Source organism: Excalfactoria chinensis, chromosome 7, assembly GCF_039878825.1.
Source record: "Excalfactoria chinensis isolate bCotChi1 chromosome 7, bCotChi1.hap2, whole genome shotgun sequence".
Taxonomy (NCBI): Eukaryota; Metazoa; Chordata; class Aves; order Galliformes; family Phasianidae; genus Excalfactoria; species Excalfactoria chinensis.
The window spans coordinates 33,656,572-33,684,422 of NC_092831.1; the positions used below are offsets into that span (position 1 = coordinate 33,656,572).

The following is a 27,851-nucleotide window of genomic DNA, read 5'->3' on the forward strand; positions in this document are numbered from 1 at the left end:
ACATTTCAGGTGTGCTCCCCAAACCTGCATCACAGTGCAGCGCCAGGGGTGAGGGGTGGTGGCGAGTTATCTATTATTCGAGGTGCTTTCCCAAGATTTTAGTGAAGTGTAACATAAAACTGTGAAAGTTTAGCAGGGGAAAAAGCTTTCCTCCCACTGACCTGGCCGGCCAATCAGAAGGGAGCCCCGCACCTCCCTCACTTCTGACAACTATTTAGCAACTGAGCTCAGCTAAAGTTTCCAAAAAGTTAGAATAACTTCCTCTCTCCAAGACCTCAATTTTTTTCTTTACACAACTCCGTCCTTGAAATAAGAGCCCTTCGAGCAACCTGGAAAACGTTTGGTCAGCAAAAAAAAAGAAAAAAAAAAAAAAAGAAAAAGAAAAAAAAAAAAAGAAAAAAAAAGTAAATCCTCTTTTTTTTTTTTTCTTTTTTTTTTTTTTTTTCTTTCTGTTTTTTTTTTTTTTTTTTTTTTTTTTTTTCCAAAGGATCTGTCTCAGGAATTTAAAGCACATTTAAGACACACACACACACACACTCACATAACATAAGGAGGGGGGGAAAGGCTCTTCCCCTCCCCTTCTTGCAGAAAGCATGGAAGAAAGCTCCAGTTCTCCTGTTTCCCCTGTGGATAGCTTGGGGACCAGTGAAGAGGAGCTGGAAAGGCAGCCAAAGAGATTTGGCAGGAAGAGAAGATACAGTAAGAAGTCCAGCGAAGATGGCAGCCCCAACCCAGGGAAGAGGGGAAAAAAGTCCAGTCCCAGCTCCCAGTCTTATGAAGAACTGCAGAGCCAGAGGATCTTGGCCAATGTCAGAGAGAGGCAGAGGACTCAGTCGCTCAACGAAGCTTTTGCCGCCCTGAGGAAAATCATCCCCACGTTGCCCTCTGACAAACTGAGTAAAATCCAGACCCTCAAGCTTGCGGCGCGGTATATAGACTTCCTCTACCAGGTGCTACAGAGCGACGAGATGGACAGTAAGATGACGAGCTGCAGTTACGTGGCTCACGAGAGGCTGAGTTATGCCTTCTCAGTCTGGAGGATGGAGGGTGCGTGGTCCATGTCGGCCTCACATTAGCCACCGCCGGAGAGAGACCAGCGCAGCCACCAAAGGGTAAGGAACTGCGGGGTCGGCAGGCGAGGGGGCACCGGGATGGGAACGTGAGGACAGAGGGGCCAACCCTTGTGGGAATTTAAGAAGAGAAAGTCCTGTGTGGGCAAAGTATCAAATACATGGCACATTGTTGGGAAAATCATTGTCGCGCTGCTCCATGAGGATCGGGGGCAAGGAAGGGGGGAAAGCATCGCCGCGTGAGGTTTGCTGGAATGTGGCTGCTTTGGGGAAGGGCTGGAAGACAGGCTGACAAGGGGATCTGAACCAGCTGCCACAGCACACCGAGGGCGGCTGCGTCCCAGGCACCCTGGCTTGGTCGCATCCTCCCCGCGTTGGGGGCATGAGGTGTTCTGCAGGACCCTGCTGGGGCCAGGCGACGAGCTTGTCCCGCTGCACCCCAGGTAGGGTTTTTCTTAAGAGAAACAAGCTGCAGATGTCGGCTGCCCCCCGGGCCCCATCCCCCTCCCTCAATAAATGCAAACAAAGATAGAGGAGTCCTGGGGAAATTTTCATCTGGTTCAGTTTCCCTTCCTCAAAGTGCCGGTCAAACAGAGGTTGGTGTTGGGCTTTTGTTGGCTGGGGCGTAGTTTCTGATTTACTCTCGGAACTAAACTCTTCCTCATCGTTTTCCATGATGAGAAAACCTCTTCCTCTTTATGTCGCCTTTGTGATATTTGGGGAGGAATGAACAGAAAGGAAAGCAAAACCAAACAGTTCTTAATTACGCCCCCATCCCAAGCTAATTAAGGCGAGCAGCTCTGTGTTGTGTCAGCCGCTCTGCTCGGGGCCGAAGCTGCCCGGGGCTCGGTACATAAAGCAGAGCTGCTATCCTGCTCTGCCCAACACACTCTGCTTGCTGCTGCAGGATACAAGCAATTCCAAAGGGAAATTTACCCCCTGCAACGTAGTGATGTGAAATACAATAATTTCACCCTTTGGAGATGTACGGGAGGAAAGTTTACCAGGCCACTGGGGAAGGTTTTCAAGGCAAACCCGTTTTTGTTTTAGCGGTAATCAATGGCTGATTTAAAATCCTGATGCAGCCATGGAATGTTATCTGAAAAAGGGCTCAAGTAGGGCTTACGGGTGGTGCAAAAGGGTTGAAACCATTTTAAAAACCACTTCAAGCAGGCGCTTCCCTCGCGTCCCCATGCAGCGTGTGTTTTGGGGCTGTAATTAAAGTTCCTCCACGCTCTCAAAGAGACCTCCAAAATGTCAGGCTGAAAATGAGTTGCGGTGGCACATAAAGGCTGCCTGTTGTTTGGCTTTGCTTAAGCAGGTAACGCCGCTGTCGTGGTTTTATTACAAGTGTTGCTATTTTTGCATTGCTGTGCCTTGATTTCAGCTGCGAGAAGCCTAAACCGAGTCACTTTTAAGAAGTGCAAGCTCTCTGTTTGTAAAACTGAGTGTCTTTTCCCATGCTAATCTGGCTAAAAGGGCTTCAGCAAATAGATTAACAAAACATACGCGAAACCCAGGCTCCTTGTCAAAAACAGATGTAAAATGTCCCAAACACATATTTCTTCAGCAGTTTAGATTGGCTGAATACTAAAGTGCTGGGATGGAACAATGCATTAATTCTGTTGTTTCCTAAACGATGTGCTGCCATTAGCCAATGGCTTTTTTAAAACCTATTATCTAATATATATCCATTCCTCTCCATCGTTCAATGCATTAGTGGCAAACCCTTTGTTTTTCTACCCCCACTTCAGACTCCTTGTCAGTGGAAATGTTGTTAACATCGCTCCGACAAGGCAGGCTTTGTATGCAGATGCTCAGAGACTGTCCCTGCATAAAAGAAATGGGGAGAGATATTTCTGGGCTGCTTGAAAACCTACAGTGTCAACTCAAATCCCACCGTGTTTTTGGTTTCTTTGAGATCAATTCACACTCGATGCCTTTCCCCACTCCCATCTTGGTGGTGAGCAGTGGATTTTGCTCAGCACTTGGATGCTGGGGGGGTTGTGATGGCCGCCCTGAGCCCCCCAGCTCCCCGTGAGCCTTCCTCCCTGTGTCTGTGTGTGTGCATGCACACGCGTGCGGTTGAACTGTTGAAAACACTGTTGACAAATGGCCTGGTGTAGCACGGTGTGGTGTCAAATTCTGTCCTCTATGGCGACAAAAATTATGTCCGCCAGCAAAAAAAAAGCCCTGGTGAGATCCTCAAGAAATGCCTCAGAAAGACGGCTGGTGTGGCATAGTCTGTTGCCTGTGCCTATCCTGAGCAGAGGTATATTTAGGGACAAAAAGAGATGGCAGAAAGTGGAGGAAATGGCTGTCCGAGTTTGGGACTCGCTCCTGGGGACCAAAGAGTGTGGCCCCCATTAGTGAGCCCCATTCTGCCGCCCTCCATCTCGGTGGGTTCGAAAGACATAGGAGAGGAAAGGCTCTCTTGGAAGCGGCGGTCGTCCAGCTGCAAAGATCAGAGGAGATTTCTGATTAGAAAATCAGAGCTTTGGGAACTGGTATAATGCCACCTGGCCACTGCCGGTGCCAGCAGGTCCGTGCCGCTTGCTGCTGGGCTAGGAGAGGTTTTCTTGCTTGTTGGCCCTAATTATGGGCAGCTCACTCTGGTAGTTTCAAGAGAAGCAGGCGCAGCTCTGCGCTTCAATCACTGCACAGGCAGTGGGATGTTTCAGCAGATGTCCAAAGCCTGGGGCTCACTGAGCCTTTCCTTCCCACATCCCCTCCTCACTGCCAGCACCTGTGCCCCTTTCCTTGCAGCCTGCTTTTCTTCTTCCCCTTGGAAAGCCCATGATGCTATAAAAAAAGCAAACAACGGGAGAAAAGAAAATAGGTTTCCCATTATTTCCCACTTGGTGGGAAAAATCATGTCCAGTCAGATGTCGGGGAGTATCAGCAAAGTGCAGAGCACACACACTTGGGGGTAAGGGGACCCTGCCAGCAGCCGTCGCTTCCCCTCAGAGCCCTTTAACACTTCTTTGCCATCCCTGAGCTCCCACTTGCAGCCACAGCACCTTTGCCATCAGTCTGCTTTGGGGGAATCCACGCACAGCACATGCCTGGTATGGTGCTTGCGCAGATTTCCATTGCTGTTTATAAAATGTATAAAACACGAGCATCCTATTTCGTTTCGTCCTTAAAGAAGCAAACAGATGTTATCTCTGCTGGCCTTGGGAACAAGCTCATTGTATGGTTTATGAGAGCAGGACAGTGATCTGGGGGTGCTGTGACACTGGAACTAAGCCCTTTTTGTCCCAAAAGCCCTATTTTTTTTTTTTTTTTATAAGCATCCTTAGAAAATGTAAATATATTTCCTTGACGGGAAGGACTGTAAAGTTTGGTATTTACATTGATAGGTTTAAAGTGGTCTGGGTCTTCTTTCTTTTTTTTTTTTTTTATCTCAGTGCATTTAAAAGCTCAGAAAAAAAATGCATTTTGGGTCCTCTGTTTACGTTCGTGTCATTTCTTGGGAAAGAATAAATCTGTTGGGCAGCGAACAGCAAACACACAGCAGTCAGCCAGAAAGCGCTCAAATTCAGAGCCCCAGGAAAGAGAGGATGAGAGGAAAATCCTCCATTGAGCAGACACACGAAGGCAAACCAGCCACATAAATTAATTATTGATCATAAGGAGGTAGAGACAGGCGCAGCAGAGATGCGTTGTATTAAAACTGAAGGGTTGCTACGAGGAGCTGTAAAGGTGTATTTTAATGTAACCCAATGGAGCCAGTGTGGTGCTGCCTGTCTTATCAGGAGATGTGTCTTGAAGGGTCATTGAGGAAGCAGTAAAGGCACGCATTGCTGCTCAGTGGTCCCCATTTGTCCCCAGATCAGTTGTCCTCAGTCTGTGCAGAGTATCTCTCCATTAAGAGCGGACAGAGCTTCATCCTTAAAACAAAAGGGAAGGGACTGCAATGCTTTCCAAATGCCTCACTTTGCATTGCCCTTTCGGTGTTTGCTGGGCTTGTTTGATAGTTAGAGGTAGTGGTAATAAATGAGACTTGCAGATCGCAGCAGCGATGAGACAGATCCTGTGGCCCCAGATTAAATCTCTTTTGGGGACATGTCTCGTCACTCTTTCCTGCTAGCAATGTAATTATTTTTATAGCTTCAGCCAAGGAAATATTTCCATGTGATTCGGTACATCTCCAAGCCTGAAATCTCCCACATTTATGTCGTGCTGTGAAGCAGTAGGAATAGTCTGGTTGGGGAGCATGTTGGGGAGCACCGCCATGAAGCAGAGCATGGAGAGAGCTCTACACACAGCCGGGAAATTACAGCCGCCGCTCGGGGGGAGCGCGCAATTTGGGCACTGCTTTTCCAGTCTTTGTAGGAGATTAGGGGGGAAAAAGCTGATCCAAAACCTTTTGTGCCATGAAAACCATACTGAGCCACGTCCTGAGTGGGCTCCAAGCGACCTTGCTGCTGTGCACAGCGGGCGATGCCATCAGACATCTCAGTGTCACTCCAAGAGGCCCTACGTACCAGCACTCATGGTTTACTTCTTCAGCAGATCTGGAAGTGAGGAAAACCAGCAAGTCCTCCAGTTGGATGCCAGCACCATCATTCTAATTAATGATTAGTTCTCAAGAATTAAAACAGTAGAAAAACTTGCTGGGGGAAAAAAAAATTACCCTAGGCACCCTGGCATTTAATTAGATTTGTAGCTGTAGAAGATGACCACTCAGCAGTGACAACTAATCATACACAAACAACAAATTAACTCAGCCAGCCAATAAATCACGGTGCAGCAGCCCTCACCCCATCCTTGTCTCCGTAACCGTTTCCATGCTAGCCCAACCTGGATAAACTCTAATTCCAGTGCTTCTCTCACACAGCCCTGGCTTTACTGGTCTCTGCCTAGTCACCCAGTCACTGCTGGGTCACATTTTCACTGCAGTGCTGTGCTGGCTCTCTGAAATGTGCTTTCTTCTTGTGCTAAAGCGGGGCTTTCATTGCATGGAGACTGGTTAAAACAGGGAACTCTCAATGCTTCTTTTCCACAATATGTCACCCTGAGATGTCACATCACGAGAAGCAGCACCAGGTGAATGGGAGCACTTAGGAGGGTGTGAATGGGACTCCTTCCCTGCAGGAAGGCAGTATCTCCTATACAATCTCCTAATACAAATATTAACAAGCGACAACTCTTGAAGTCCCACTGTTAAATCTGGATTTCAAGGACATTTACAGCCATCGCATCGCATAATTTCGAATTACTTTTTGGCTTCTGCACTTTGGCATCTTGGAATGAGCTCACATTTTGTTCAGGAAGGTAGCAGTGAAGCCCCGTCCTGCACGGCTTGCAAAGCCATCAGACACTGCAAAGAAAACAGCCCCTTTGCAGAGTGCCATAGGGTGAGCTGGAAATGAGCAGCCGTCCCTCCTCTCCCTCCCCTTTCCTTCTCCTCCCATCTTCTTCTCCTTTCCATCTTTTAACCACAGCTTGAAAAACAGAAAAAGAGGTGAAAAAAGAGACAGATGTTGGCTGGTTCAGCATGATATATACTTGCTGGAAGAGATCCAGTAAGCCTGTGCTAGCTTTAATTGAATTCCTAATAAGATAGTTTTGCTTTGTTAACTGTCACCCGCAAGAAGCAGCTTTGCCATTTCCTTAGGAGATACCAGACAGGCCAAATGCGGGCTTTAGAATGTACAAATTAGTTCTGGGATGAATTCAGCCATCAAAAAACCCACAGGAAGTAATTTATGTGATTATACCTTTGGTTTAAGCTGTGTGGGCCGCCTTAAAAATCACACTTTGGTGCTCAGGCTTAAATAAAGCTCCGAATTTGGGGGGTGGGAGGGAACGGGGGGAAGTTGTCATACAAGAAGCAGGACTTGGTGTGGGTCAGGGCTCCCTGGTATCCCTGCTGCCCAGCGTGGCTATTTTCTACACCTGGCTTGTCTTCTCCCATGCTGATTAGCTCCTTAATGAAATTAATTTGGCAGCAGGATCTGCATCAACCACAAGCACACGCATAGGAGTCTGACGATCAGAAAACAGTAGGAATGCTATTGAAAAGCAAAGGGCCAACTCAAGAGAGAGGGAGAGGCTTGTCAGCACACTTGTCACGGGAGGCTGGTTTATCTTTAGCTAAAACCAGAACAGCTCTTTAAATTCACCTGGGGAGCATGATGGCACCCGGGGGATCCAGGAGGAACAGGGCTGTGTGGGTGCCTGACTATCCCGTGCCACCAGAACCCCATCCAGAGGGCAATCAGGACTCAAGAGATGGAACAACGTTTCCTTACTGCTCCTCTGTATTTCCCTGTATTGCCACTTCTTTCCACAGTGCTTGGAGATACGGTGGGAAGAGCAGATATTCAGCTCTGCGGCTGAACACAACCATCATAACAAAAACCAATATATTCATACAATACATTCATGTATATTTTGACACACGAGATAACAGGAGTATTCTGCTGAGTCCATTTTGCTGTCTGTCATTGGGAGCGTGATGCTTCAGGCATGAGCCTGCAGTCTCTGCACTCATCCCACTTGGTGGGGTTTTCTGTGCTGAACAAGCAGATATTTTGCAAGAGGATTTTCAACCTTCGCCACTAGAAGGGCTGTCTATAAAGTTCCTGATACTACCAGCACTAAATAACCTCTTTTATATTATTTATGAAACATTCATTGCTGGAGCATAGCTGAGCATTTGCTTTCTAACCACCTTCCCCATAGAGAAGACACAGGACCATCCCTAAGTTCTGAAGCATAGAAGTGGCTCACAGCAGCTTGTTTGGAGCCTCAAGAGAAAAGATGCTCAGGATGATCCTATCCAATGTTCCCCTTGGAAGTGATAAACACAACCTAGACCAACATTCCTTGTGATAATTTAATACGTGTGCGCACTGTGCTGTTTCCCAGCACCATAACTTTACCCGTCGTGTGAGTTGGCTGCGGTGCATTTGCTCCCCGGCACAGTTTGACCTTAATCAGTCATTTAGATGCTGCCATATGATTTCGCACACACAGCTTTAACAACACTTGGCTGTTGTGTCTTATTATTATTATATTTTAATAAAAGACCTTTTTCTAGAGAGCATCCCCCCGTGAATTACTCTCAGGTTGCACCGACCGCTTTGTCCATCAGCTCTTATGTATTTCAGGCACACTCAGAAAACTATACACATAGCTAAATGTTTCAGAATGGGGTTTTTTTTGTCTGTTTCTGCCACTCCACACCACAGGTTCAGCCTGAGGAGCAAACCCCCTCCTTCCCAGGAGCACCTCCACACCACCCTGCCTGCGGTCATCTGGGTTTAGAAGGCATCAGAGGAAGCTGAGAGGCTGCCCCTCCTATTTCCATTTTCTTAGGAAACAAAAAATTATCCAAAAGAAAAGAAAAAAAGAATAAAGAAAGAAAAACGATATTTGGCAGCGAGCAGAGGGTAAGGATTGCTGCCAAGGCCTGGACAGCTGTACCTTCTTCCCTAGCAAGTTGCGCGATCAGCGAAGGCTGCGCTGAAAGCCAAGAGGAGTTACCATAGCTGCCACATTGCATTGCGCTGATCCTCCCTTTGGGAGACACCTTAAAGAAACAAACCCACCCTAACAGCTACGCGAGCTCTCGCGCCTCGCCGTGCATCAGAGGAAAACTATGGGTGACCTCTCAGGCGTGCTGCTTTGCTTTCTTTTTCCCTGTTTTTTCCTTCCCCCAAAACCCAACATCCGAAGGCGAGAATCTGTTCCAAGATGGGGACAGGGGAGGAGGAGGAGAGACATTTATCCAATACTTTTTCCACTTTCTGCTTGTGCACAAAAGCTCCGCGTGGCTGCAGCAGTGCTCCCTCACCAGGGCTGTCTTGATGGCTCCAAATAACTCAGGAAATGGAGCAAAAACCCAGAGGGTCCCACCTTGTGCTGTTGGGGGTATGCATGGCTCTGTGTATGGGAGCAGGCGTCCCAGCACAGGTTCTCAGCTGGTGGCTTTGATGCATTTCAAAGCTTGAAGCGTTCCCTGGATGGGGTGTTGAAGTTATTGTGGTGGAAGGGGACTTGGGAAAGGACAGAGAGCATCGCTGTGGGTGAAACCGCCGCACTGTAATGTAAAGGAGCGCTCTCAGATTTCTTTTCAAACAGAAACAGAAAGTTGTTTTCTTTCTTCAGGGCAAAAGCAAGAGACCTATTTCGAGGTGTCCCTGTTCTATCCATTCACAATGTGGCATTTAAGATTTTTAGGTCATGGTCAAACAACATCCTGGCTTCCAAGGCTGCCTTTCACAGCAGTCTGCCACATGTGCTTTTGCTGCCATTAAAAGCCAATTTTCCTTGAAAACATCTCCAGAATCCGTGCCCACAGCCCTACCCACACCAGGCCATGCTAAACATCCTCCCTGCTGTGTCAGGAATGGGCAGAAGGACACGGGGTGCCCAATTGGTTACACAAATTTGGTGATGCACAAAGAGACCAGCCAGCTCCCTGCAAAAATAAGCAGCAGCTTCCCAGGTTCAGAGAGGCGTGTGATAGCACAGGTGAACAGCACAGCCTCTGGTCCCTTGCTGGTTCAGCATCTGCTGGCACTAGAGGGCAGGATGCACTGCATGAAAGAGCAGGGTGGACCACAAATTGCATCCTAAGGGCACACCTAACACAGAGCAAACCAGGAGCATCCTCACATGCAAAGCAATGACGACACTCTGCAGCAGGCATCAGTGCAGTCCTATAGGCTGTTTAGCTCAGGGTCAGGGTTCCAAATGGCACCAGATGCTTTTTGCTACTTTCCCAGCCGTGAAACTCGGGGTGAAATGTTTTGCCTTGCAAGGGGATTCTCTGAGTAGTGTTTGCTGATACTGCATAGAAGCTTCTGTTCAGAGGCATTTGGTGGATCAGTGCAGCAGGCATAGACAAGCTGTGCTGCAAATGCTGTAGCTCGCACTTGTGGAAGTAACACTTCTGTTGTGTACCAACCAGCTATTGCTCAGGCTCTTTAATGTAAACTTTCTATATGGAACTCCAGTTCTTCATTATAGACATCCGTGTCAATAAATAACCAGTATTTTGAAAGATGACTCTGGTCTGGCCCTGCTGTTCAATGCTTCCTTTAGTGAAAATCTGTAGCAGGTTGCAATTTGTGATCTGAACATTAGGAAAACTCCTCCGGAGCCTTGCAGCGGACAGTTGTGCCTGTAAACCTATGCTCAGCTACAGGTAGAGGGGGTGTCCCACAAGACAGTGCATTGCAGAGATGGAAGTGGGTGAAGGAGCCCCCTCACCCATCTGCTCTGGCTCCAGCTCATTTTGTGATGCTGCTTTTGGTGTGAGCTGTGCACATCTGTGCCCAAGGCCACTTAGGCTCTGGGAATCGAGGGTAAAAGCCGAACTTACTCTTGGTTCAGGCACAATTTGCCTGTGTAATTTTTGTTAATGCTTGGTTGCCTGAGTTTCCCCCTCTGCAAAGCAATGCTAATGCTTTCTGTTGCCTCTGTTGTCTGCTTGCCTCCCCTACGAGGCAGGTGCTCTGCATGCAGTGTGTAGGCAGGGAAGGGACCCACAGGACTCTGGTTCCATTGGAGCCAAGCCCTGGGTTGGGCACTGCTGCCCGCCCCATTTCCCCAGCAGCCCGTCCTCCTCTCTGCATGGATTATCCATCCACTCCCTTGTATTTTTAGGTGATTTTTTGCATCCCAGGGGGACCCAACTGCTGCCAAATGGAAAATGGCTGTGCACTGGGGCCATTCTGAGAGGCCTATCTACAGCAATTTGTATGCATTTCACAGCTCCTCGCTCAGAGATCTAAATTGCAGATGTGCTCTTCAGCTTTAGAGAGGGACAAAACGGAAGTAAAGAGGTTAAGCTGCGCTGTGAGTCACTCCAATACACGACCTACTGTTGATTTAGAAACCTACCTCAGCAGTAAATACAGAACAAAGTTTCTCCAAAATGTTTAACCTTTTGCATTCTGGACAGCCAAAGAAATAAAAGAGAACAAAAATACCCTCTCCAGAGTCAGAAAAACAACAGTCTGTGGTGGGGTTAAGGAGCAAAAAGAAAGTGACCCACAATGAGTGACCTACAGATGGAGGGGGGAAGGGGGGGGGGGAAGAAAGAGCAGCAGACACAGAAGGCAGAGAGACAGGCACATGCATTAGCTGAGCTGATAACAAAGAACACAGTGCATGAAAGCTGTTGGTTCCAGGCCACAGAGAGTAGTGCACACAAGCAGCCATGTCCCAAATGAGCCTAAGGAGGCTGCTGGGCTTGGAGCTTAGGGCACAACGGGGAACAAAAGAAAAGGAAATATACAATCCAAACTGTGCTTCTGCTGAAGTCAGTCGTAAAATTTCGGTCCAAGAGGCAAGGGCACCCACTCTGTAGGGGAGAGCAGTTTGCACCTGCAGCTGCATGGACTCAATGAGGAACATCCAGTACAGTCCCAAATTATCTGCCCACTGGAAGTTTAGTTGTTTCTTTCTGGGGGTCTGGAAGCCTAGGTTGAGCGTCAAACATGTCTGAGGTGTGTAATTCAGGAAAAAAGCTTGCTGCATAATTGCAAACAGGCATATCACACAGGCTCACCGACCTACCAGAGAATTAGCTGCATAACAGGCAGCACAGAGGTCTTACTGTGCACGTAGGATGTGTGTGCATTGAGGTGCCCTCACCTCAGCTATGGAAAGCTTTAGCTGAAGGCAACCGAACCATGCAAACCCCTGCAGTCTTGCTGGATGTCTCTATTTCTGCCTTCAAAGCATGGGGTGTATCAGCGGAAGGAGAGAATTCCCTGGGATTTGAGGCACTGAGTGGGAGTTTAGAGAAAGGCCAGCATTGGCTGATCTCAGGGCACCATCAGGAGAATTCTACACAAGGATATCGAGGAGTTCATTTGGGCCAGAGCCATCCCGAGGACTCAGTTAAAGCAGAATTGCTGCAAAGCCATGCAGAGTCACCAGGGGAACTAATAAGGCTTTTTGGTCCCAAAAATTGCAATGATCTAAATGAAAACTGATGAGCAAGCATTTGTAGCATGAATCAGACTTGCACTGAATACTTGGAAGTCAGAGGATGCTGTGCTGCGGCTTGCAAATCACCTAAGATTGTGTGGAAATGGAGGTGCATTTAAAAAGGACCCTTTTGGTCAGCAAGGGACTTCAAGAAAATTTCAATAAAGCAGAGCTAAGGTTTGATGTGGTAACAGCAAGAGAGGTTTCTGATGCAGTAAGGAAAGCAGGAAAGACCGAGATTGTTTTGCATTCCACTCTATTGCAGTATAACCAGAGCAGGTGACAGTAGCAGTGGGATGGGAGCCATTCCCAGGACCAGGGAACTGTTGTCAGCTTCCTCTGAGGAGGGACCCATCACACAGGAGGAGGATTTCATGCTGTTTTTTGGAGGGAGGATCCTTAGGAAGTGCTATCAGTGAGGTTACAGAGAGCTGCTGGAGCCTATGTGCTCCCATATCTGTTGCAGATATTGAACCTAAGCACCAGCAAAGAGCCCGAAACTGGGTGAAGGGACAACATGAAACAAAGCTGGGGGGATGTGAACTGAGTGTAGGGCTCAGCTCCTCTGCTCTCATATTGGCCACAGCAAGTCATGGAGCGAGGAGAGCTGAGGGAGCAGCAGGGCAGGAGGGAGGCCATGAGCAGAGGAAATGGGGGGCCCTGGGGACCAGGGATGAGCCGAGAGGAAAAAAGAACAGCTTGGACTGGGCTGTGTCACAGAGGGAGGCTGAGACTGAGCATGCACCAGGCTAACATGAGGAGCCTGCTCCTACAGCAGATTGCTGCCTCTCTACATAGGCTGTGGTGTCTCCACACCAAAGCACCCGATAGAACTTGGCCTTCAGATTGCCACTATCACTCTCCTCTGGCCTGTTATTAGGGAACTTACATGTTCTGGTGGACAGGCTGGAGTTGGAAGGTGAGGTTAAGAAGTGTAGGACCCCTCTGGAGTTGATGTTTTTTGTTTGAAGAGCACTGAATTTTCTCAGCCCTTTAGAAAATACCACCCTATGTTCACGCCTGAGATTCTTGATATTTAATAGCTGTTTTAATCCCTTTGGAAAGCTTCTTTAAGCTGTTAATGTGCAAGACCAAGACGAAGAGGGATTAAGCAACATATGCATGTTTTTAAGTGTGCAACTGGAAGTTCAGGAAGTCACAAGCTGGTACAGAGCAGACCCTACGTATGTCTTGTTACTGCAGCATCTCCAAGCCATCTCCACTGACATCAGCCACCACTTCCCTGCACCAAAGAAGTTTTCCAACCAGAACAGCTTCCTGTAATACTGGAATGCTTCCTTGTCTGAACATAAGCCTTTGCTCCACATGGGCAGAGCAGCATTATTATTCCTGCCCTGGAGAGAGGAACCTAGTACATGGAGATGCTATAGCCCAGAAGCAGCACCCAAGCACTTTTAGCCTTTTTCCTGATCACCTGAGATCAAAGCTGCTTCATCTACTACCTTTACTGCAGTGAGCAAGCAATTCTCTGGTGCCTGGACCAGATCATAGCTCCCTTTCCTGGAAAGGCAGCCCACAAGCTCTCTCATGCCTAGGAGCAATTGTCAGCCAACACAACAGCTTACCTGGGTCTCAACCCCACTCTGGTGTCCTAGAAGTGGGATCATGCTGATTGTATCAGAGGTGATCCCGTGGTCACTCAGGGAGCCCCCAAAGCTGAGCACATGCATGTATTCTCCCCAGACAGATACAGACCATCAATTGCTACAGTCACAGTCCAGCTTGTGTAAACAGGCACAGCTCCCAGTGAAAGCAATACAGCCAACTCCTCCTTTGGTTAATGGAGCATAAATGGAAGTAGTACAAGAGGTTTGTACAGGAGAAGCCTGACAGCCCCATCCCTTGGACTTAAACGCATCCCATGGCCAGAAACAGAGCAGGCAAGTGAAGTGATTGGAGCAGGGAGATATACTGTTGGAAGGAAAAGCAAAGGCAGCATTTCTTTATAGTGCCTGGGATTTGCTGTGATAGTGCTCATTTCAGCTAGCTTTCTTATCTCAGCAGTACCCATTTTGGGGGCAACATGCAAACATGTGAAGGGGAGTATCTTCCTTCACATCCACCAGGATGCTTTTCCAATGGAATCAGGAGTGTTTGCTAAAGAGGGATCGAGGGGAGGGAAGGAAAGGAAGAAGGCGGCATTTAATAACTCCCAAATCATTTTTAAAAAATCATTAGCTATTATTTCAGCTGCGTGACCTCCTGAAGGGACTTTCTAGAGGGCCAGATTATGCAGTCAACTCAAAATATAAATAAGTAAAAAGAGGGCAGAGATCACTTTGCTCAGCCAATTTGTGTGGGATGTCAGGTTAGGCTTCCTGTAGGGTGCATGCATGCACTTCCTGGACACGAGTGTGGCCCGACAGCTCCCCTGGTCTGAAGACACTTCCCCAGTCAGTAGATATGACACAAGTAATGAGTGACCATTTTCATTTCTCAAGTGCTGGTTTCCAAGTACATCTTGCTAGTCCTGCAGGAAACGGAGCACATCACATTGATGCAAGATTTCCAGCTGCAGTTCAAGCAGGCTGTGGCTTCAGACGCTATTTCTCAGCCATGCTTCTCTGGATAAATGTCTTTATCCTTCCTGGCTGAAGCACTCAGTGTGGGTAGGGGAAACTTTCAAACTCCTTCCCATTCTAACTATGGTAATACCAAGGGTCCTGCTGAATGCACAGACCTCTGTGGTATCCCTATGGCTGCACTCCCCCGTAGCTGCAAAAAGCATCTTTAACTCAGGAGAAGTGCAGAGGAGTTACTACAAACACCTTGTGCTCCTCCGTACCTATAGTATATGTAAGTTTAAATAGGGTATCCTATGTGTGTAGGAGCATGCCTACACTTTTCTCTACACAGAGATTAACCATTATTTCCTCGTACCATCCCTACATTCAGCCTGATTTCTCACTTCTGCTGCTGGACTGAATGTCCAGCCTCCCCCACCCTTCACAAACCATTCTGTACATAAGAAACTGAAGGAAACATTTTACCGTGCTGAAAACACAAGCTGTGTGTAAAACTTGATTGTATGGAGAGGAAAAGCTGTTCAGCCCCAGTTGCAAATGCAGGCAAGTCAGATGAGAAGCCTGTAAGCAGTATATTCAGGGAAAGACCCCAATTTAGGGGAGAGTGGGCTTAGCTCAGGTCTGCATGCCCTAGGACTCACAGTCTGCACATCCTAGGGCAGCTTGTGAAATACAGAGAGGAACAACGCTGCCAAAGGCAAGGCACAAAGCCTTTGTTCTAAACAGATGCAGAGAGCTCCTCTGCCTCCCCCAGAAAGGAGGCTGCATCAGTACCACATGGGCTATTAGCTCAGTAGGGAACTAGCAGCGTTCAGATTCAAAGGCTCAGACAAGTCCAGCTTGCAGCTGGCAAACCTAAACAAGACCAGCCAGCTGGCGTTGAGCTGAGTCATCCACGCAGCAATTTGGTTGAAAATGCTGTCTTAACCCATTCATATAATTTCCCAAATCCAAAAACCCTGGCAAGTAGAGTCAAGGAAATGTACATCTGCTTTCTGCACAATGACAGACTGGAAAAGATCGTGTAAACCAATTTTCCAGGGCTTTTTATAGACTTCTGTGTTCGTGTTACGTACAATTCAGATTCTGGGTAGCCATTTGTTAGGCTGTTCTGATTCAGCAAAGCACATGACACATCCTCAGTGCATGTGCTAAATCCCACTGAAGCCATAGGGACTAGAGGCACTCGGTTAGAAATCAAGCATGTGATTGAATGCTTTACTCAATGAAGGCAAGCTAAGGACAAGCTGGCTTTCTTTTTTCTTCTTCTTCTTGTTTTAACAGTCAAATTGCTTCTTAAGCAGAGAGGTTTCCTCTCTGCATGCTTCTTCTTCCAGAAGTTTGAACTTGTTGGAGTGAGAATGTTTGTTCACCTTCTTAAAAAGCAGTAAGTGAATGATTAGCTTCTTATTTCTCCTCTCCAAGACAGAAACTTCAGATGCGTGCTGGAAAACTCTAAAGAGAGTTTTAAAGTGTCTACAGAATAGCTTATCTATGGAAACTAGAAACAGCAGCATAGAAAGCTGGTAGATGGCAATCAGAATATGCCACCAGCTCACTGATACATGAGCCTTGAGAAGAGGCTGGCAAGGAGATAGGACAGAAGGAAGGAGATGTCAGGCTTGCTTATAAACACGATAGAGAAAGAAGAGCGGCACCTGGGGACGAGGTTGTAGAATGAGGTCTAGAGGGCAGGTTTTAAGCTTTGACAGTGACATCTGTCAGGAAGACAAAAACTGCGGAGGTGATGGAAAGGGTTCTACATGCAGCAAATGCTGTAAGAACTGATGTAGTATTGATGAACAACAGGTGAGGGCTCTTGCCAGGCTTACAAGTGTGATAATGTAGCTGTTGGATCCCTGAAGGCAGCAAGAAATAGCCTCTGGCACTAGCAAACCAGGAGTGCAAAACAAGCTGTGCTCTACCAGGATACCAGGATATGCATTTCAAGTCATGACAGTCACTCCCCAAGCATGGGGACAGCCATTTATGGGGTGTCCATAAGTGAGTGCAGCTGATCTGCTCTGTAGTGGGGCTCCAGCCCTGAGGCTGATGGTGGCATTCAGTGAGCTCTGCTCACCCCTACCCTGCATGTGACCTGATGGCTGTCTGAAGCATGTCACGGTTAGCATCACTGCTAGAGTGCCTTATTTGATGTCAAGAACTTTTTACCATGGCAGGAGTGTTTGGTATATAAAGTGCAACTCCCTCTGCATGAGGGCAACACCCAGTGACCCCACATATTTTAAAGAGTCGGGCTATTCTTGCTATAAAAAAGATCAGAGTGGCTTTATTGACTGCAGCGGAGTTAAACTGGTTTATTCCAAGTGAGAATTTGGCCCCTTGACTTCAATGAAGCTGCACTGATTAATCCCAGATGGAGACCTGGCCTGGTACAATCCCGTCCAAAAATCCTGGGAGATTAGTAACACACACACACTGAATCACCACCGTTACTCAGAGTCTGGGTGGTTATCAAGAACCTGCACCTGCTGCAGTGGGAAACACTGCAACTGCGACTGCCGACTTCAGGGACCAGGGTGTGGTGTGCGAGGGCACATTCTTCAAACACTGCCTCATGCAAGGGAGGAGATGCCAAAGCAGCACGCTTTCCTGTGCAAATATTTGGGAACGTGGTCTGGGATGCAAGTCTTGGCTCTTATAAAACCCAGGTATGGTGGCAGGGAGGTTGCTGGGCAAGGAGATGGGGAAATCCCGCTCCTTCTCACTGCGGGTTTTCTGCTATGCTCTGACATCAGATTGAAGGGCCAAGTTTCCCTCAGGGCAGACACAGTTTTGCTTCCTGGTGTTCCAGGAACAAGTGCTGTCCTATTGGGCAACGGATCCATTGGTCCCAATGGACCCAAAAGGGCTTTACTTTCATAGCCACATACACACATGCCCATACAGACCCACGTGTGGCTGTAGGGTTGTACTGAAGCTGTGCCTTGTGTTACAGTGTGAAGAAACACCAAACTTTACCTCTTCAAAGACTGATGGTGTTGGGTGTTTTTTTTGTCTCAGGTGGTAGAAACACAGGGTGAGCAATATGTAGCCCACCTCCCCAGCACATTACCCATGCACAGATATAGCCCATGGCCAAAGGATGACAATACTTCCCAGCTGGATGGCTGGAGTGCCCCTCATTCAATGTCACATAGGTCAAGGTGACAAAAAAGGGCTCTGCATGGCGTGCAGAGAAGGCCCGGCATCACAGTCAGGAAGAAGAAATGCCTAAGCTTGCATTTTGCTCGCTCCAGCTCTGCCTTCCAAGCGTTTCTGAAGTCAGGCATCTGGAACGTGATGTAATCTGAAGATTGATCAGCAACAGCACACGAACAGCTGTGCACATCTGGCATACAGGTGTTTCGGTTGCTATCTGTCAGGAACTGTATCAAATATTAAAAAGCATCTCGAGTTCATAAGGAAATCTTACCTGTCCTGCAGATTGTTCACAGGAGCGTGCAGAATGCCATTGATTTTATGCAAACTCTTTCTGTTTTTTAGTGGGTGGCCCCAGTTTTTATTTTTTATAAGGAGTTTGAACCAGAGATGTTCCTGAAGTGGGGTTTTCACCGTTGTTAATAGCACTGGCATTAAGCCACCAGTGGAATTAGCTGAGATCGTTGTAACGGATGGCTGCCGTCACCCACTTGCTGATTTACTCTTAGGAGGCAGTGCTGTTAAGTACTCGTACATGGTCATTGTGCTGCACTGATGAACAAAAAGCAGAGAGCAGTCCCCTTTGTGTTTGGCTACCTCTGGATGCTGCAAGGCTTGCTCCAATGTCCCTGAACCACAAAATGACGTTTCCTCCTCCCCATGGAGATGCTGCCACTCAGGAAGTTTGCAGACTGTAGAGGGATATACGCTGCACACAGGAAAGAGAAAGGGAGCAGGGAAGGTGCTGGCTGAGCCCCAAAAGAGTTCCCTTGGAAGAAGAATAAAGCTGCAGATGTATATATTTATTTTTGGAGTAGGTGTTTTTCCTAGAATTTCTGTTATTTTGGCAGGAGTGGAGAGGGGAGGAGAAAATGCTTCCCTTTGTCCAATATTCTTTGCTTTTCCAAAATGGGATGGAGGCAAGAGGTGTTTTTACAGCCCATGTTGTGTAGAAAGGGACCAGAGACATTCACTCTGACCACCAGCACTGTCAGAGCACGCCACATACCATGCTGCATGCAGCCCAAGCCACCCATAGCCACAGCTCCACATATGTCCAAAAGCAAGGAGAACCCTGCATCTACTGATATTTCCCACCTGGATATTCTCAACCAGCCCACCAGAAGATGATATATTTTACTTTGCATACAGCTTAGTGCATATATGTGGTCAGTCATCATAGCTGAGTCAATAAACCATAACAACAGGTCATGCAGCTGTGTCCAAAAGCATAAGCCCTAGTTTGCAAGCTGGATAGGATAGGGATTGCACGAGTCTATTGCTGTGAGCATCTCAATAGAAACTTACGGCTCATGCCTGACCACTTCACCTTCCTTATCTGACTTATGTGCAGTGTATTTCCATTGCTTCAGCACTGACCTGGCTGGCCCAAGCATGCAGTAGGTGTGTGTTTCAGGCAGGGAGAACCAAACGCCTGCCCAGAACTGCTTATGGGCTGGCAGCTCAAACCCATATTGATATGGGAGGCCTTGAGGCTGGAGAATCAGAGAGGCTCAAAAAGCAGAGGGAACAAAAAAAAAACCTGCACTGAACTGCACAAGCATCATCAGCTTCAAAGCCATTGTTTAAGGACATGTGTGAGTCCATGCTACCTCCCTCCCCATCCCTACTTGTTTCAGCAGAGCTGCCCAAGAAGAAAATCTCATTTCCTGCCGTCTCCCCCTCCCTGTTCCTCTCCCTATTCCACACCTTTCTGATGCAAAGCCAGGCTTGCGACTGAGTGCCCAGGAGGGCCAAGGAAGCAGTGTGGACACGGGCTTTGCTGCAGCACCATCCAGGAGGGCTGGAGGTGGCCCCTGGCTATCCCTTGCCCCTTGCACCATGGGCCCTTGTGTGAGCCAGGAGATGCTGGTGGTGTCCCCAGGCGCTCACTCTTCAGAGCCACCCACGAGGCAGCTGGGCAGAGCTGAGGACAGAGCTTACACGGTCCTTTCAGATTTCGAAACAGCTCTGCTTTTTCCTGCTCCAACTGCTCATTAACAGCTTCCGGCTTTTGGCAATTTCTAGCAGCGCTTTCAGTGATGTACTGCCAAGATTTTAACAAGGGGCTCCCACAAACCTACCTCCTCCTCCAGCTGCGACGAACCCCATTGCCCCGGAGAGGCCAAGGCTTGGACTGTGGAGGAGTGCAGGGCTGGGGGAACTGTTCCTTTGGGGGACTCTTTCCTGTTTAAAGCTTTTATTTTTCCTTCTCTTTTCTGGCAAGGGAGGGCTGCAGCACCTTGGAGCAAACACACTGACTGCCAGGAGGTTGCTGTAGAGAGGCAGGACATAACGCAGAAACCCTGAGAGCCCCAGCAGCAAAACACTTCATTGCAGAGCCCTCACTTGTCCTCCCTGTTCAGGGGCCAGCTCCAGGCAACCGGTTTTATCTGGGCTACATTAAATCAGCCACTGGCCAAAATGCTGAAGAAGTGCCTTTCTCTAAGTGCTCTGAGACCCCAAAGGGAAAGATTTTTCTGCTGGAAGTGGTTGAGAGCATGATATTAAGGGGTAAAGATAGAGCGTACGGTAAGTGATAAATGGCTGGAGACGGAAGGGAAGCTGAACAGGAGCTAAGGAAACTTTGAGATCAGAGCATGCAGAGGTGCTATGCTCGTTTGCGAGAGATGGAGATGTTTCTTTTACCCCAAAGAGCTCAGCCTAACAGCAGTGCACCTGAACGTGTTAAAACAGGAAACCTCACTTTATGCCTTTAAGAACTGGGTGCAAGAAGGACAACTGCATGATGGATGCCACAACTGTAAATCACAGGGCATTCAAAAGACAGCTAAATGACTGCTGATGTAACACATTATTAGATAAGCCTATAGCTTATGCATTAATATACAAGTATTAAATGCAGCTTGTTCTAGTAAAAACGACAGTGTGAACTTCACCAGATCCATGCAAAGCAATGGTATCTTGTTAGATATTGAAGTATTTTCTGTTGTTGAATTGAAACTATTCCACAAACTAGAAAGACAAGCAGAGACAAATACTCTGCAGCACTGTAAAACCGGACTTAAGGTGTTGGCAGCTCTACAGGGACCACAAACCCCTGGTGTAGATAATGCCTATTGAGGTAGGTAACCACAGGTACAAAAGAGCCATTCTGCAGGAGAGTGGGGATAAAAAAGAATTAATGATGGTTATTTAGAGGGGCTGGGAGGCCCAGGGTTGTGGGCTTGCTTTTTGGTATTGCATCTTCAGGATCTTTCACTATGAACAGCAAGGTATGAGCAAGCCTTTGGCTTTTCTTTGCAGTGGGCAGGCTGGGCTGTTGAGACAGAAGCAGGCTTGGGGGAGAAGAGGATGGAAAGGATTAAATCTCCTTCCAGACAGGCTGTACATTTGCTTTTTCCACCTCCCTGTCAAACAGTTAGTCACACTCCTGATACCAAACCGGGGAGCTGCGGGATACAGGGAAGATATTTTCTCTTGGACCAGCCATGGGCAGACAAATCCTGCCAGGTCTGGAAAGTCTGGGGTAAATTAGATTAGAGGCTTTCCTCTAGACATTGATAGGCTCTTGAGGTAGGGGTACGTTTGGAGAGAGCGAGGGGGGCCCTGTGGCTTGGGAATGAACAACTGCGAAGGATATGTTTTTAAATGGTTTCCCAGCTGTAAGATGCACATAATTGTGGCTTTCCTTCATCTGGGAGACTTCAAGAGCGGATGGTTGATAAGAGTTCATACCAGCAAAGGCAGAAAAACACAAGCCAAGGTATCTGGTTTCAGTCTGTCCGTACCCGCAGCATTAGATCTGATTTTGTCCTTCTCCCCTCACTGCATGCACACAATTATCTGAATTCCTTTCTCCACTGCTTCCTCTCCTCTGAAGTCTTGCAGGCCGGCCCTTGTGCCTTTACTGCGAGGGCTGTACTTGCATACTGCATTAGAGACAGCCGTGCAATTGGTCTCTCTCTGTTCAGGGTCAACTTTTACCAGCATAGTGCTGCAGCTACAAGGACTCATGCTCCCTGGAGGGCAAAGAGCCACCAGAGGCAATGGGAACTTATACTCCATCCCCATCTTTTAGTCTTTTTCTGATGGGAAACAGCCTGTCTAATGACCTAACTGCTCAAAAGTGCCATTCCTTTGTGCTTTAGTTTATCCTTTGTTCCTGTGTTCTGTTGTTTGCCTCCAGTTGTGTTCAGAAGGAAGGCCCCAAATCCTTGTACTGCAGATGGGGCATCTCAAGGACTATTCTGCCATTTTGGGATGGATTCCTGAACAACCATGTGGGCAGTAAAGTAGATACGCTCGAGGACACAGCCTAAACATTGCTTTTCCACCTCAAATAGTTGTCCCATTCTCCATACCCAGCAGCCCTGTGATCGAGCAGGAGGGACCCTTCCTAACATTATTCTATGGGCAAATTGGCTTCCCTAAATAAGACTCTCGATCCTTCTCTGGGATTGCCACATGCTGGCTTTTCCCACAAAGGGCAGCACACAATTGCCTGCTCACAAAGGTCTTGATGCTGCTGTGATTTTCCTGTGTTAGTTTGCATTTTTGAACTGTCTAAATGACATAAAATGTTTTAAATATAGACTGCCTGCTTTATCTCTGGGGGCTGCTGACAGCCTATTTGATCCAAGTTACATGTAGAAATGGCAGCATGGAAATTGCTCAGATGAAATTTCTTGTTCAAAATTGCCTTTGAAAATTATTCTGATGTCCTTTAAGCCAGCTGTCAGCACCATCAGAACAGCATCTCATGGTATGGGTTGTTGTCCTTTACCCAGGTAAGGAACAAACCAAAACCCCAGCACTCTCTTTCCAGTCCAGAGGACATAAGTCTGTTGCAGGCCCCTCTATATGGTCTTCAGCAATCAACAGTGGTTGAAACTGTTCTAAGGAATCCCCTATTTCACCTAGGAGTGGCCGTGATGAACAAGGTGCACAGGGAAAGGTCCACTTCAGTAGTGCATGGGCCCTGAGTAGCAGGGGTTGGGAGGACTAGGCTGCTCTGGACAATGGCCATAAACTACTAGCTCTGGAGGACAAAGCTGGAACGAAGGAGGACAGCATCAGGTTAACAGCATTAGGTTAACAGGTTCCACCATGGGCATTTATGCAGCCCCTCACACCAAGGGAAGCACTCATAACCCAGGGGAAGGATCAGCCTGTGGTGAGGGACACTGAGAAAGGCCTGGCACCATCTGCAGGCTGTAGATCTAGCATCAGGGAAGCCAGAAGAGAACCCCTGCTTTGCAAATGAGTCCTGTGTTGAGAGTTTGAGATGGTTACACCCTACACAACAGGAAGTCAAAGCAGCTTTCATCTGCAAACCACTGCGTGCAACCCACCCTTTCTGGCTTTCCTAATCTGCAGGAGCAATAGCAACAAGGAGACAGCTATGTTTTTGCCTCACCCTAAGAGCATCAGATACCTGGCTTGCCTACGTGTGCCCCAGTGTGCTGGCCACGAGGCTCCCTTTCCTCTAACACCTCTCTCCATCTAGTTTAACAAATATATGATAAAACCTAAGCCAAAACAAAATGCCCATTCCTCCTGCCTCAGGTCTGCTTCATATGGCACACAAAGACACTCACACTGTGTGTTTCCTCCAGGTCCAGGTGGGACACTACTTTGCAAACTGAGCCATTTGCATGCTGCCTGCCAGCCTCCCACCCATCACCAGCACAGCAGTCATGAGGAAGCTCTTAGCATTTTGGAGCGTGGCTGTTTTCCACTCTCCATTTGCTCTGAAACAGCTGGACTATTTTTTGCCTAGCCTCCAGACAACAAAAACAACAACAAGAAGAATCACCTTCAGGCATGGAAAAGTTTCAGTTCAAGCAGCACAAGCTTCAGAAAGATATGAACAGATAAAAAACAGGAGGCTGGAAGGCAAAGCTTACAGACCTGACCATGCATATGTCACTGATGTTTGCAATATGCTTTTTTGAAGCTGTTATTCCCGAGACAGCTAGAAGCGGTGGCCCATAGTTCACAAAGCTCAGGAATGAGCGATGTTAAGGGTTAGGGTGTTTGAGATCAGCCTCACTCACTGCATCTGGGGACCCGACTCTTGGTGATGGCAATCCCTGCTAGGTTAGGTGACTGCTGTGTCCCCAGCAGGACCCTCCTGGGTATCCCAGACCTCTGCACTTCAAACTGCCATGTAGGCTTTAATACCTGTTTTTATGGCCAGGAGCAGTCCAAATTTAGGCGTTCCAGCCTGAAAGTCAAGGCACTGAGATCTGTCTTCCCCTCCAGCCTGGTTTCTGGAGCAGCTTTTTCTCTGGCATTTCAAATATTCACATCAGCTCATGCTGACCTTTTCTCTCCAAAGGCACGGGCATGGACACATGCATCCCATGTCACGTTTCGTATTGTTTGCTGTTGTGCTCCCCATCTCCAATGAGCCTATGGGGGCAGCGTGCATGCAGTGCTTCTGTGGCGGGTGGGCATAGTGGGGCTATGAAATAATGCAATAACCCATCCAGCCACATTTATTTGTTTGGAAAAATTATTAAGGGCAGCTGCTACTTAGCAAAACGTTTCCATCAGTGCTGATCTTCTAGAGCAAGAACATCTCCTTTTGTGTTGTAACCAAGCAGTGTTTGAACCCAGTGGTAGAACTTCTCCAGAATAATTTGCCTACATCACATTGTCCCTTCTCTTTATGAATATACAGACAGCCTCCAACCCTGAAAATACATACCTAGGTAACAATGACTGGAGAGGTCACTGTCTAAAATGGTTACGAAGTCTTGCTTAGGTGTTATCTCCAGGCACAGGCAATCCAGGATTTCTTCTTCCCCATTCACCCCATAATATCTTACTGCCAACAGAAAGTGGAGAAAGGAAGGAACGCGTCACACATAGGGATGTGGGCCCTGCAGCCTTTCCTTGGGCAAGTGAATAGGTTCTTGTTGTAGGCTTCCTTATATTTATCTCTTCTGTTAACTCTCCTGTTGGGAGGATGAGTTTTGAGATTATGGAGTTGTTTGGTGCTCTTGTGGGCTGGTTCAACATTTGCTTCCTTGGCACATGTGTTCTATGGAGGAAGACTGCAGTGTTCTTTTGTCACTTGTGTCCAGCATCACTGCATTCTTTGCTTATGCCCTACCTCATGACTGCAGGGAGCCCTCTTGCTCACCAGTCACCTAGCAGAAAAAAAAACACTTCCTGCTCTAAACCACCAGAATCTGTCAGAAAACAAACGTTCGAGTTAATATCCCATTAAAAATGAATGTTCTGAGGATGCTTAAAGAGCAGGCACACTCTGGGCAGGGAGACTTCGAAGGAGAAGACTTGTGCAGCTGCATGCAGGGCTAGTTAGATGCGTGCCTGCTGGCTGAAAGTCACATGGAAGGAGAGAAAGCAGGTCCTGGGTGCAGAGCCATTTTTGGCATTCACAACTTTAAAACCAGCTCAAAAATCAACCTTTTCTATATATATGTGTGTGTACACAAATACTTAAAAGGTTTTCCCAGTGATTCCTATTGCTTTCACATTCTTGGCTGCGTTGTGGAAATCATTTCAATCTCTTGTAACCAAACCCAACCCTAATGGGAAGAAAATCTGTCTCATCCCCATAAAATCTGCTATGGGAGGCCAGAGCCAGTTGGTGGGTACACAGGCACAAGGCACTACCTGGGAGGAAATGGGTACAGACACGACTCACTGCTTCTCTGCCTGCCACAAATGTTTCCACTCATCCCACCACCAAAGCAAGTCTCTCACACTGCAAGTGGATGACCACCTACTCCTGTTACCATTCCTATGCTTTCAAACTTGCTTGACCACCTGGTCTTGTCTTTCCCATCAAGGGGTCCCTGCAGCATTCGTGAGTTGTAAGACCTCAGAAGGGGTCCTTCAGCTGGATCCATTGCAATGCCAGATGGCACTTGGCTTGTGTAAATGCTATAGTGGGATGATGATAGCAGGGTGGCAAAGTCTCTGGCTACAGCAAATTAGAATGAGCCCAAATACAGCAGCCACAGATGCAGAAATGAAGGAAAAGGTCTCAGGTACACAGGGATCTCCAACAAGGGATGCACAGCACAGGAGGGTTGCTCCCTAGAAATATGTGGGCTGTGAATTCTTTCGGCATTGGCTGTCCAGGAATATGTGATCATATCCAGTCTGTGAATCAGAGCCAAAGGAACAAGGTGTCCTCCTCCTCCCTTTGTTTTATATCTCATTCAGAGCCCCTACATGCCCTCTAGCTGGGGCTGCAGCAGTGTGAGCATTAGGAAGGGGCTGGTCTGCCATCCGCAGGACATGCACACATGCAAACCACTGCTGCTCGCCTTCCCCAAGCAGTTCAGCTTTCCTAAGAGGTCCTGGGAAGCCTGTCAAGTCCTGAGCTTGGCTGCAGAATGTGGTTGTAATTAGATAATTAATAATTTTGAGAAGGAAAGGAAATAAGCTAAATGGAAGCTTTCCTTAGTGAGGAAATAATTACATCTGCTTTTTGATATATGAGCTGAGATAGCTTTCTGGAGGCACCGCCAGCAATGAGAAACCATCCCTCCCCCAGGCTAGATGGGACGTCCCATGGGCACAGGCTTTGTCCCACCAACCTGCAAATGAGCAGCAGGTTGCTGCAGACCACAGCCAGGCCTGCAGGTAATGGGGTTCTGTGACATGCAGCTGCACCTTGCCACAGCTCTGAGGGCAGAGCAGAGAAGAGACCATGTGTAAGGTCACTAGGAGCAATGCGGGTAAGGGGCTGAGCATCACAGCCCTTGGGGCTGGAGGAGCTGCTGTAAGCAGAGGGGGTTTTCCATACAAGCATTACTCCTGCCTACGGGTTTAGTAGACTGTACACTCATGCATTATAACCCAAAGCCAAAGGAACTGTTGGGTTTATGTTGCATTCTTTCTTTCTTTGGATGTTCCTGACTCTCACATAAGTGTGCTACCCCAGGATGGAAAGAAAACACAGCACGGCCTGCCTGGTTTTGCAGGAGGAGCTGAGAGTCACTGTGGGTGGGATTGTTGAAGCATGCCTCAGATGTGGGTGGGAGCACAGCACTAAATGCAGCAACAACTGGAAGCAGCACTCATGCTGAGCATTCAGTCCCACTGTTTTGCTTGTCTGAGAGGCCATGAGGGCTATTCCTGGTGCACTGGATCTGCTGCCAGATTAACCGTGCGCCCTACTCTGCCTGCACCAGGGCTGGGTTAGGGTTCTTCAAAAGCACTTCTTTCATTTGCAAAGGAAAGAACTTATGCAACAATGTGCATCTCACATCCTGCATTCAGTGTATTTATTTTCCCTTCTTTCCCCCCTCCCTGCCCCCCCGATCCTCTCTCTCTAGACTGTCCAGTGTCTGAGACTGAAGTGGAATTGGGACGTATCCAAGTTTGTAGCTTCTGAAACCTTAACGACCTCAAGTAAACTGGTCCAAAAGACCCCTCTTGACCTCCCTCACTCTGAACTCTTGCAGAGCACTTAGACTGAGCAGGAGCCAGCACCAAAGCTATGGGCCTGAACCTTCGCACCATCTCTCCAAGTGACTGATCACAGAGAAGCGAGAAGCAACATTCCTGATTGTTCATCGTTGTTGGGTTTTGTGTGTGTGTCTGTCTGGGTGTTTCCTTTTAGTTCTTTATTTTTTTTTCCTTTCTCCTTTGCTGGAAAAAATAATAATCTTAATTCAGGAACACATGCATGAGAAATCTTTGGGTTCGGATTTTACTTCCCCTTAGCTGTATTCTTTGTTGTGTGCACGTCTAGTTTGTTAAATGCTCAAAACCTGATTTCTTGTGCAGTGATGTCAAAACTGGACCAAGGCTCTCAGAAAAAAGAAGAAAAAGGAAAAAATCAATCAAACAAACAAACAAAAGGAATTAAAAAGGCCACAATGTCCCCCAGCTCCCTGCATGATTTGTTTCAAGTACAGCCTGGATTACAGACTGCCCTCCACACTCTACTGCCTTTTCCTTATTGCTCCATGATTTGCTACCACTCCTGACCCCCCTCCCCTTTCCTCCTCCCCCTCACTTTTTTGTTTTTCATTTTCTGTTCCAGTGTATATGTTGCTTATTTGTTTTATTTATTGAGATATTTTTAACGAGCTAAGAGACTGCAATGTCGCTGTGTATACTGCTTCTCTTGCCATTAAAAATAAAGATGTCATGCAGCTACTGA

At 47.6% G+C, this 27,851-nt stretch overlaps 1 protein-coding gene across 2 annotated transcripts; it reads left to right on the forward strand.

The window, feature by feature from the left end:
- The first annotated feature begins 518 nt into the window (after positions 1–518).
- Positions 519–27,851, forward strand: TWIST2 (twist family bHLH transcription factor 2). 2 transcript variants are annotated; one of them, XM_072342197.1, is made up of 2 exons: positions 519–1,112; positions 27,019–27,851. In XM_072342197.1, the coding sequence occupies exon 1, from the start codon at positions 594–596 to the stop codon at positions 1,074–1,076; it is 483 nt and encodes a 160-aa protein (XP_072198298.1). In that variant the 5' UTR covers positions 519–593; the 3' UTR covers positions 1,077–1,112; positions 27,019–27,851. The 2 variants fall into 2 exon arrangements, with proteins under 2 accessions (XP_072198298.1, XP_072198297.1); XM_072342196.1 differs by having other exon boundaries at positions 27,148–27,851.

Bases quoted from the DNA above. Each gene is read 5' to 3' on its own strand.
- TWIST2 (XM_072342197.1), top strand. From the start codon at position 594: ATGGAAGAAAGCTCCAGTTCTCCTGTTTCCCCTGTGGATAGCTTGGGG.